Below are 11147 nucleotides of genomic sequence, written 5' to 3'. Positions count from 1 at the left end.
GGTGCTGACCCTGCTTTATGGTCTAATAAATTATTTCAAAGAGCCAGCACGGCATCAGCTTTCTGTTTGTGTTTACGTCGGATGCATTAGGCTCAGACTGCTCCTGGACATGTCCGGTATCACAGAGCCGTTGTGTGGTCGGGGTGTCTGCCTGATCCTGGCGGTCAGGAGCTCGTTCCCCAGAACCCCGCCCCAGGAGATTCAGAGGGAGGGGCTAACTTGGCTGGGGCAATGTTCCCTGCAGACTGAGCGTCAAGGGGAGGGAAGAAAGAGAAGTCGGCGGGGTCCTGGCCCCTACCTCTGACCCCCTGCCAGGAACTTGACCCTTGGCCTCGGTGCCTGCATTTGTCTGCAAAAGAGGCGAGGAGTCCCGGGAGTGGCTCCCAGCGGGAGGGCATGGAGGGAGAACGGAGGAATGGGTGAATGCAAACGTGCTTTGTGAACGGTGTGTCACAGCGGGTGTGTTGGAAACGAACTGCACCCGGATAACCTCCTTCCTCTTAGCTCCCATTTGTCCCCTCCCCCCATTTCCCCATCACCAGAGGGGACTTGTTCTGTTCAAGGTTTTGGGGATCCACACCCTGTCCAGACCCGGGATTGTCAACCCTGGAACCGTCCCCATTTGAGTCCCTGGCCCCTGTTCCCTTGTGCGCAAAGGTCCGGGATCGCGCCCTAAGATTCCAGGTGGCTCCACACCCGACCCGGAGCTTTCTGGCCAGGCACAATAACCTCAGCCTACCCGGTCCCCAAAGACCACACAAGCGCACGGTCCCTCCGTTGGAGCCTGTTTATTGACATGCAGAGACGGAAGCCCGCGGGGCGGAGGACTCAGCGGTACTTCTCGGTCAGCACCACCGACACGCCCGTCAAGAATTTATCCCACGCCGCCTGCATCTCTACGGTGAACTCGCCCTGCAGGTGGGAGGCCAGCACCACCTGGAAACACTGGATCAGCAGCTGCGGGAGAAGGGGCGGATGAAGGGGCGCTGCCTTTGCCGATTCCCTCTCCAGCCCCAACCCCGGCTGCGCGCGCGCGCGAACCCTACGGGGGCCCGGGCGGGCTCACAGGGAAGTTGGAGGGGTCCACGCGGAGCACTTGCGCGTGCAGGTCGGCGAGCGGACTCAGGACCGCGCGCAGGTTGTCCATGTGTCGCACGGCCACGCCCACCGCCTCGAGCATGCGTTGTCCGTGGGTCAGCAGCTGAGTCTCGTCAGGGCAGAAGCCCAGGTGCTTGAAGTAGACCTTGGTGCTGGGGTAGACCGTGAAGAGCCTGACGGAGCAGGTGGGTGAGTGAGGAGGGCGGCCGCGTGGGGTCCTTCCCGCGCCTGCACTGCCCAGACACCCGGAAGCCCCCCACCTCGGCCCCTCCTCCGACTCAGGCCCCAAACCCCTGGCACCGCCCCCCTGCGATCCTGGAAACCCCGCCTCAACCCACCTGAGCAGCAGCTCCGCCCCAAAGGACGCCTCGTGGCCGGCGATCAGGTCCCAGACCTGCGCGACCTGGGCGCGCTCTTGGGCGCTGAGCATGGCGTTGGCGGGGCGTGCTCTGGGGGCCCCTCCCGCCGGGCCGGCCTCCTTATAGCCTCCCCACACCCCAGGCGCCCCGCCTGCCCTTATCTGCGGGACGGCGGCCGGAGCGCGGCGACCCTCGGCCGGCACCGGGAAGCGTCTCCAGGCTAGGTCCCTGTGGCCGCGGAGGCCGCCGCCCGGGGCGGGGGGTGTTACCCGCACGGACTCACGCGCTGTGCGTGCGCGCTTTTGCTGCAGACATCAGCAGGATCTGGAATAACCCCCGTGCGGGCAAAGTGAGGGCCTGTCCAGGAGACAGCCGGTGGAAGGACTGGGGAAAGAGCGCCGCGCAGGGACGGGGCGGGGGCGGGGGTCCTAGCATGGGGCCCAGCAGCGCGGGAGCTGTGACATCAGGCTGTGAGGAAAAGCCCCCCCGAGGGCGCACACGCCTGCAGCGCGCTGAGTAAAGCAACCGTTGGGCGATTTGGGCGGCAGGAGAGGAGCAAGCCCTCTCTGGCCTGAGAACCGCATGGGCCAGCCTGCGCTGCTTTGCCTCTCCCCGACTCGTGTGTAGGCATCGCCCCAGAGCATCCTTTCGGTGGCTTTAAGCCGGTGGTGACCCTGGGGTCGACCGCATTCCTGCAGCTCCCGCTTTCTTTCACTCCCCTCTTTCCCGCCAATACTGAGAACGCAAGAGCCACTTCCTCCTCATCCATTTATTGGAGAATCCGCGGAGGAATTATGGAAGGTTCAGGGGCAGGGAAGGGGCGGCAGCCTGCCCTCGGTCGGGCGGCTGCGCTCAGCGGTACTTCTCGGTCAGGACGGCCGACACGATGGACAGGAACTTGTCCCAGGCGGTGTGGGCGTCGGCGGTGAAGTCGGCGGGGAAGTGCGAGGCCACGGTGACCAGCAGACAGTGCGACAGGAGCTGAGGGGCGGGAGCGCGGCCCCGTGAGCGGCCGGTGCGGGTGGGGGTGCTGGGGGGGACGGAGACCCCGCAGCCCACACCCCGCGGCTGCCCGCGCCCCTCGCCCCCCCCCCGGGACCCCAGCCCCGCGCCCACCTTGAAGTTGACCGGGTCCACACGCAGAATGTAGGCGTGCAGCTCGCTCAGCTTGGCCAGGGCGCCCCCGATGTTGTCGATGCTCTTGACCGCCTCGCCCAGGGCGGCCACCACCTTGGCGCCGTGCATGCGCAGGTGCGCGGAGCCCGGGTGCAGGTCGAAGTGCGGGAAGTAGGTCTTGGTCTGGGGGTAGCTGGCGAAGAGCCTGCGGGCAGGGGCGACAGCCACACCTGGTAAGGCCAGCGCGTGTGCGCCTCGGGCGCCAAGCTTACCGGGCCTTGAAAAGGCCAGCGGCCTGGAGAAGTCATACTTGAAGGCAGCATTTCAAGACATAAACATTAACGCAAACCATTCACGTTGAATACGATGTTATAATTTTACACAAGGACGGGATCCCCATTGCCGCTTCCCCTCTTACCCCAGGCTCAGACAGGGCACGGTGGAATCCCACCCTCACCGTCCCCTCGCTGGGCAACCCGTTCATTCCTTCACTGATTCCTTCCAGCGATGTTTGTGGACACCTGGGCGCTGGGCCCAGCGCAAAAGACAGTCTCACAGCCACGCGCCCTCTCCGTCTACCTCCTCTTTCTGCTCCCCGAGTGTCGACCCCCTCCTCTGTGGTCCCTCCGTGCTGGGCCCTGTCCTCCCTAACCCCACACTGTGTCCTCCCTGGCTCTGTGCCAGCCCACGGGGCGCCACTCACCTCTCCAGGGCCTGGGTGCCAATGGCATCGGCCTGGGTGGAGATCTTGTCCCACATGGACAGGATGACGGTCCTCTCGGCCTTGGTCAGAGACATGGTGGTAGCGGAGCTGGGCGTGCTCAGGACTAGCCTCTGTGGGGCTCACCCCCCCAGGATCCCTTTATACACAGGGAGGCTGGGTGGGGGCCAGGCTGTGGCTGTTGGTCTGGAGAGGGGACAGGGCTGTGGGGGTGGGGTCTCTTATCAGACCCAGCGAGGATGGGTGGTCAGGGCCTGGTGGCCGGGCCCCTGAGGGGCTCTCACTCCAACCTCCCCGACGGGGACACAGCTAGAGTCCACATTGCAGGGAGATAGGGGCCAAGCCTGGGTGGAGAGTCCACATGTCAGCCCAGCCCCCGGACTGGCCTCCACAGCCCTTGTCCCCGACCCCTGTCCTTGTGGTGGAAGGTGACCTAGAATGCCTCAGGCTCTCACAGAAGCACTCCCCCTCCTTCCTGTGCTGGCGCCTCTCCCCTGCCGCCTCGTTTACAGTTTGCGGAGGACGGAACCAAGGTCCACAGAGGGAAACTGAGGCCAGCTGTCACAGGGTGCGAGTAGCAGTCTTGGCTTCAGACACTGCTCTGTAGCCTCTGCCCCACCCAGATGAAGTTCTTCTCCCCCAGAATCCTGACCAGGGGGACTCCCCCTTCTGGGTCCCCGGGCCGGGGGGAGGCTGGGCTCCTGACGCAGAGCCTGGGACTACAGGAGCCTGCGGTTCCCCTGCCCCGTTTCCATCACAGCCTCTACTGTGTCTCCTCGCCCTCCTAGCGTTTTGTATCCCCTTTCCCCCTCCCCCGTAAGGCAACTGTTCTAATGTGCTTAACTAGTTCCTTTAGTTAGTATGTGTTCTTGCAAAGGGTACATTTTTAGGCAAGTATTTTAAGTTAAGTTATAGCTTGATTCTTAAAATTTAACATAGTCATTTCCTCACAAGCACACCTTTTTTGAAATACAAGAATATTTCTTTAGGAGCACCTGCGCGGCTCAGTTGGGTAAGTGTCTGCCTTCAGCTTGGGTCATGATCCTGGGGTCCTGGGGTCAAGGTCAGAGTGGGGCTTCTGCTCAGTGGGGAGCCGGGGAGCCGGCTTCCCCCTCTCCCTCCACAGCTCCCCTTGCCTGTGCTCCTTCTCTGTCAAATCAATCCATTAGTCAATCAATCTTTTTCAAAAGAAGAAATATAGGAATTTTAAGATTAATTGATTTATTATGTGAGAGAGAGAGAGACAGAGGGAGAGAGCATCTGACGCAGACTCGCAGACTTGTGGAGGAGCTCGGAGCCTGACACGGAGCTCGATCAAAGGACCCTGAGAGTCTCTCCACCAACCGAGCCCCCGCCCCCCCGCCCCCGCCCCCAGCGTCTCTGACAATATTTTTCCACAGAAACAAAGGCTGAACACAACTGCAGCACAACGGTAATGGCCCTGACCCCTCAGGGATGAGGCTTAGAGTTACTCTCCTCTGTTTGCCTGTGCGCCCCTGTGTTTTCACCGGGCTCCCACACAGTCCTCGTTACTAAGCCCATCCCGTGCCATGAGGGGGCACCTGAGTGGGGCAGTCCCCGACCTCACCCTGTCTTGGTATGAGCAGGGAGTTGGGGCCTCCAGGCGGATCCCAGAGTCCAGGCCTGAGTCCGGTGGGGAGGCCCCAGTTTCCTCAGCTGACTCCCCCTGTCCCACATCCCCCGTGCTGGCCCCCGGGGCTGCCTTCCGGAGAGTACCCGGTGGGGCTCCCCAGGCCTCCACGTCAGTTCTGCTCCTGGGCTGGGCCAGCCCTCACGGGGTGGCTGCGCGTCTCCGCGGCCTGGCGGCGTTCAGGGTGACCCCTTCGGTTTGCCCGTGGGATTGAGCCGTTGCCCACATGATGGTTTGACTCTCTGGGTTCCTTTTTGCTGGCCAGCAAATCTCCAATCTCCAACTTCCTCTCCAAAGCTTGCTTTTTTTTCTTTTTTCTTTTTTTTTAAAAGATTTTATTTATTTATTTGACAGAGAGAGATCACAAGTAGACAGAGAGGCAGGCAGAGAGAGAAGGGGAAGCAGGTTCCCCGCTGAGCAGAGAGCCCGATGCGGGGCTCGATCCCAGGACCCTGAGATCATGACCTGAGCCGAAGGCAGAGGCTTAACCCCCGAGCCACCCAGGTGTCCCTAAAATCTTTAAAAAATAGGGCACTGGGCAGGGAGCCTCAGTCAGTCAGGTGGCTGCCTTCAGCTGAGGTCATAATCCTGGGATCCAGTCCCACAATGAGTCCCACAGTGAGTGCCACTCTGGAATCCTGACCCGAGCCCAAGGCAGCCGCCCAACCGACTGAGCCGCCCGGGGGGCCCCTTAATTAAACATGTTCATTGTAACAGCAATCCTGACAAGAGGACAGCTTAAAGGGACACTTGGGTGGCTCAGCTGGTTAAGCCTCTTGCACTCTCTCCCTCTAACAAATAAATAAAATCTTTTTTGAAAAAGTACAGCTTAAAAAACAAAATTTCAAAAAAAAAAATTTCCCTTCTCACCTACTTACCTTCAGAGATAACCCTTCCATGATTTCCTAGGACTTTTCCCACGAATTAGGAACATATGTGTTAGGGGGCGCCTGGCTGGCTCAGCCCATAGAGCACGCAACTCTTGTTTTCAAAGAGATTTATTTATTTGAGAGAGAGAGAGAGAGAGCAAGCAGGAGGGACAGACGGAGACGGAGAGTGTCATGCACACTCTGCGTTGAGTGTGGAGCCGATTTCATGACCCTGAGGTCACGACCTGAGCAGAAACCAAGAGTCTGATGCTTGACGGACTGAGCCACTCAGGTGCCCTCAACATGCAGCTCTTGATCCTGGGGTGTGAGCTGAGGCCCATGCTGGGCATAGAGATCACCAACAAACGTGTGTGTGTGTGACCATGAAACTATGCCTGAGAGCTCAGTGGGGTATCATTCCCCCATTTCAACGTCTGGGGCTGCCAGGGTCCCGTGTCCCCAAGACGGGGCCGGTTAGCGCTGTGTCCTTAAAGCCTTCCTAAAAGCTGCCTTGTCTGTTCATAGAGACGACGCATGGTCCTTGAGACCCCTTGAGGGAGTTTGCAGACTAGGAGGTGAATGGACGTTACTTACATCTTACCAGGCACACTCGCTTGTGTTTTCTTCCTTTCGCGAAGAATTACCCTGGAATTCTTCGAATTCCTTCCTTCCGAATTACCCCGGAAACGCGTCTTCGTGTCCTGCGGACCAGCGTGTGCGTACCTGTCACAACCGGCCCGTGGGGCCCGCTGGAGCCAGCCATCTGGGAAGCTAAGTCTGAAACCACAAGTAGGCATTGGAGGCTCACCGTGGGGGCCCTTGCTGGCCGGGTGCCGGCGCCGTCCCGGCGAGCACGGCTGAAGTGCAGCAGAAATGCCTTCCGCGTCTTCACAGAGGATGAGGACAGCATTCAGGCCCCGAGCTACAGAGAGGACCCACAGGAGACTGCCAACCCTTCCCTTGGAAATCCCTCCCAGGAAGGATCTCCAGACCAAATGGAGGCTGTAGAGAGGATTGGGGGGACTCACGGTGTGCAGGCCTGGGCTCCCTCCTGCCCTCATGGGGCTGCCCACACGTTTGAGTCTCCAGAGCCACCGGAACAAACAGGCACTGGTTGTTTTAGGTGGGAAGGATCCCTGGGGTTGTCTGGGGCCCAGTGGAAACTGAGGTCCAGAGTGGAGGAGAGGTTGGGCACAGTCACAAAACCCACAGGATACTCAGCCTTGGGCCTCTGTTTGCCGATGCCAAAGGCCCGCTCCTGGCGGGCAGCTCCTGGGCAGCCAGGCGTGTGGGACCACCCCGTATACCCCACTCCCGTGCTCCTGGGCAGGAGTCCTTCTGGGCCCATGTCCACCCTGGAGAAGGGGGTCCCACCTTGGGCACCGCCCCTCAGAACAGAGTCTCTCTGTGGCCCTGAGAACCCCCAGACCCTAACACCAGGCAAGGAGCCAGAACCATCTCCGGCAGGCTCCTGAAAGCCCCGGAAGCTCCGTGGCACCTTTGCAGGTGGCATCCGACCCCGCCCTGAGCCAGGCCGGCTCTAACAGCTGGGGGCGCAGCACTGGACCCAGGGACAGAAACCCATGCTGGCCAGAGCCTCCGTTCTAGAGCCGAAGCCGTACAATACAGAGAGCGCGCAGCAGGCAGGCGCAGCAGCGACGACCCTGACCCCGGGCTGCCGCCCCACCGCCCGCGTCCTCCTGTGACCGTGAGGACCAAAGCCCCAGGTGAGCACGGAGGAACCGCAGGCGAGCCCAGCACCCCCGTCCTGGCAGAGAAGGCTTCTAGGTGAGGAGTTTCAAGCTACGGGATCACAGGGCTACTCCCACTTCTCAGCAGCATCCCGTCGCGGGCAAAGCCCCGCTTCCTCGGCCCCGATCGCTAAACACCAGGCCCAGCTCTCTAGCTCGGAGGCCCAGCATGTCCCGCGCTGGGTGGTCCCCTTCCAGCCAAAGAGCTGCCACAACCAGGCGTGTCCTCGTGGTCTCTGCACGGCATTGACGTCAGGAGCGAAGAGACAGGGGAACGTGGTGGTGGTGTTGAGAGGTTGCAGTTTTATTTTATTTATTTTTTATTATTTTTTAAAGATTTTATGTATTTATTAGAGAGAGGCAGAGAGCGCGGAGGGAGAGGGAGAAGCAGGCTCCCCGCTGAGCAGGGAACCCGACGGGGGCCTCGTCCCAGGACTCTGTGACCATGACCCGAGCCGAAGGCAGACGCCCACCCCACGGAGCCCCCCCAGACACCGCGAGGGTTTGCAGTTTTAGATGGAGTAGCCGGGGGAGACATCACTGGGAAGGCAAACTTAAGCAAGTATTGAGCAGCGGGGAGAGTAAGCCAGGAGACGCCGAGGGCGAGAAAGTGTGCAGCGAGCAGAGGGAGTCGGCAAGGGCACAGGCCCCCAGAGGGCCGGGCCTGCGTTGCTGGAGAGGAGCATGCAGAGGCAGGGCGCCTGGGGCGGAGGGAGGGTGGGTCTCCAGCCAGCACCGTGCGTATCCCCCCGTGGCCCCCTGTCCTGCCGCCGCCTGCGTCCCGCGGTGGGGAACGTTTGCCGCGTTGGCTTTGTTGGTCTGCATAGGGATCTACCAGGACGTGCCTTACTTTTCTCCTGAACCTCATGGCCGTGTGCGGCAGGCACCTGGGAGCTCCGTCCCCGCCTCCGCGGGCCTCTCTCAGGATGCGATGTCCTTGCAGAAACAGCCGTACGTTTACTGCCAGGCTCAGTGACCCCACATTCTTCCGCGCCGGATTTCCTCAGTCATCCCCAGATCTGTCCAGAGATCTGACCCGGGTTCGCTCACGGCGTTCAGCTGTCCCTTCATTCTCTTATCGGAAAGCGCTCTGCCTCTCACCCCACCTTTTCTCAAAATCAGTGAATTTTCGAACAGTCCAGGCAAAGTGTCTCGTAGAACACGGTCTGTTTTGGGTTGGTCTGCTGGTTTGCCTGAAGTGGGTTTTTTTTTTTTTTTTTTTAGATGGGTCCTTCATCGGTATATTTCCAGTACACTAGAAGTCGGAGCTAAAGGCCGGAAGTCAGGGCTTCTGGGCGGCTTGGTTGGTGAAGCGTCTGATTTTGGCTCAGGTCATGATCCTGGAGTCCCAGGATTGAGTCCCCCATAGGCTCCCTGCTCAGCAGAGGGTCTGCTTCTCCCTCTGACCCTCCCCCCTCTCCGTCTCTCTCTCTCTCTCTCTCTCTCAAATAAATAAATGAAATCTTTAGAAAAATAAAGTCTCGAACTCAAGTTAAAATTTATTGGCAATAAAAAGGCAACCCACAGAATGGGAGGGACTATTTGCAAACTACATGTATGGTAAGGAACTTGTATCCAGAATATAGAAATAATGGTTACGGCTCAACAACCCAGACACAACCCAACTTAAAAATGGGCAAGGACCTGAGTAGACCTTTCTCTAATAAAGACATCCAAAGAGCGCATGAGGAGATGCTCTACCTCGGTACTCGTTAGAGAAATAAACATCAAAACCACAGTGATGCACCCTTTCACACCCGGTGGGATAGAAAATATTTAAAAAAGCAAAATAACAAGGTTTGTTGGGGAAGGGGAGAAGCTGACCCCTCACGCCCTACGGCTGGGAGTGTGAAAGGTCCAGCCGGTCTGTAAACAGCCTGGTGCTTCCTCAACCGGTTAGACATGGTCAGCACGAGTCCCAAGCTAGGGGAGGACGTCCATCTGCACAAAGCTCCTACGAGAATGTTCATGGCTTCCCCGGTTCACACGGCCGAAAGGTGGAGACAACCTCACCGACCGTCAGCAGACAGGACAGAGAATCTGGAAGAATCTCCAGCCACGAGGGAGGTACTGACAGCTGCTGCAGCAGAGATCACCGTAGACACGTGACACTGAGCGAAGGAAGCCGCACACGAGAGCTGAGTACGCGGGGCTCCCTCTCGATGCGATACCAAGAACATAAATATTCGCTGGGACAGAAAGCAGAGTGGCTCCGGGGGCCTGAGGGACTCGGAGCTTCAGTCTGGGGTGATGAAAAGTTCTGGAATGGGTAGAAGCGACTGCAGAGCAACACCGCGAATGGACTAAAGGCCACCCCGTTTCTCACTTTCAAATAGGTGAGGTGGTAAATGTGGCTTCTGTGTGTTTTATCACAAGAAAACAAGAACCTCCTGGCCAGCGTCCTGGTTGACGTTGAGGGCCTGCCTGGCTCCAGGAGGTTCTTGTCAGATCGCCCAGTGTTGGTGACGCCAGGCGTGATCACTTGGTTGGGGGGGGGCCACCAGGTGTCTCCAAGTAGGGGTACCTCTCTCCCCCCTTGCACTTAGCTAGTAATTTGGGAGCAACGGTTTTGGCACCGTGGAAATAGCCTATTCTTCTCATGGCTTGAGCAACCGTTATCTCATCGAGGACCGGAGGCCTGTGATTGCTTCTGGGTCAAAGAGCGGGTGTTCCTTTGCACAGGGGCTCCCTCATCAGCGGACAACAAAGGACAGTTGCTCTAAAAGGTAGGATTTATGCCCGGTTATTTTCCTTACCCACTTTTACAGTAAGCTGTCAGTGGGGGCACATCCCTACTCTACCGATGGCCGATCTGTGTCTCTCTCTCTTTTTTGATTAATGCTGTGTGATCATGGATGTTTAATCTATTCAGTGCTTTCAGCAACTACAGCCGTTAGTTTGTGATGCTCAGACCGTCCCGACGTGGCTGGTGGGCGCCCTCCTTCCACGCCCCGGCACTCTGGGAATATTTCCTTGCTTCCTGGAACCGCACTCTATTCCACACTTACCATTACTTTCTCTGTCCTGGCCCTGGGATCAGCCATTTCTTCAAGGAAGTCTGAGCTCCTTTCCGTGAGGGATGGTGTTCACAGCCAGGGTCTGGGAGCCATGTGACTTGTGACTGTTGGGTGTCCTTTCTTCTAGGATCTCAGTCGTGGGCAGAACTATGAACTACAGGGGCGCCTGGGTGCCTCCGTCGTCGAGCCTCTGCCTTCGGTTCAGGTCATGATCCCAGGGTCCTGAGATCGAGACCCGCATCGGGCTCCCTTCTCAGCGGGAGCCTGCTTGTGTTCCCTCTCTCACTGTGTCTCTCTCTGTCAAATAAATAAGATAAAATCTAAAAAAAAATACTTAAAAAAGAACTATGATATATATATATGTAAAACATGAGTTTACAATATTTCCAATTCAGACTTTATGTAGTTTTTAGTAAAGAAGGTTTAAAGCATATAAAAAACATTTTAACTTTAAAAAGAAGATGTATTTAGTTATTTTAGTAGGGGAGGTGAGGCAGAGGGAGGAGGAGACAAGCAGATTCCTGTTGAGCGGGAAGCCGGACATGGGGCTTGATCCCTGGACCCT

At 58.3% G+C, this 11147-nt stretch overlaps 2 protein-coding genes across 2 annotated transcripts; both read right to left on the bottom strand.

The window, feature by feature from the left end:
- Nucleotides 1-774: 774 nt before the first annotated feature.
- Nucleotides 775-1543, bottom strand: LOC111140315 (hemoglobin subunit mu). The gene is made up of 3 exons (XM_022492596.1): nucleotides 1437-1543; nucleotides 1067-1271; nucleotides 775-957 (listed from the first exon to the last, which is right to left on the bottom strand). Exons 1-3 carry the CDS (start codon nucleotides 1526-1528, stop codon nucleotides 829-831), a joined length of 426 nt encoding a protein of 141 aa, XP_022348304.1. The 5' UTR covers nucleotides 1529-1543; the 3' UTR covers nucleotides 775-828.
- Nucleotides 1544-2273: 730 nt separating this feature from the next.
- LOC111140314 (hemoglobin subunit zeta) lies at nucleotides 2274-3403 on the bottom strand. Its single transcript, XM_022492595.1, has 3 exons — nucleotides 3277-3403; nucleotides 2574-2778; nucleotides 2274-2438 (listed from the first exon to the last, which is right to left on the bottom strand). The coding sequence occupies exons 1-3, from the start codon at nucleotides 3369-3371 to the stop codon at nucleotides 2310-2312; spliced, it is 429 nt and encodes a 142-aa protein (XP_022348303.1). The 5' UTR covers nucleotides 3372-3403; the 3' UTR covers nucleotides 2274-2309.
- Between the last annotated feature and the right edge of the window lie 7744 nt (nucleotides 3404-11147).

This window comes from Enhydra lutris, unplaced genomic scaffold (assembly GCF_002288905.1).
Source record: "Enhydra lutris kenyoni isolate GAN:26980312 unplaced genomic scaffold, ASM228890v2 scaffoldscaffold503, whole genome shotgun sequence".
Lineage (NCBI taxonomy): Eukaryota > Metazoa > Chordata > Mammalia > Carnivora > Mustelidae > Enhydra > Enhydra lutris.
This window is presented reverse-complemented; position numbering and strand designations above follow the sequence as displayed.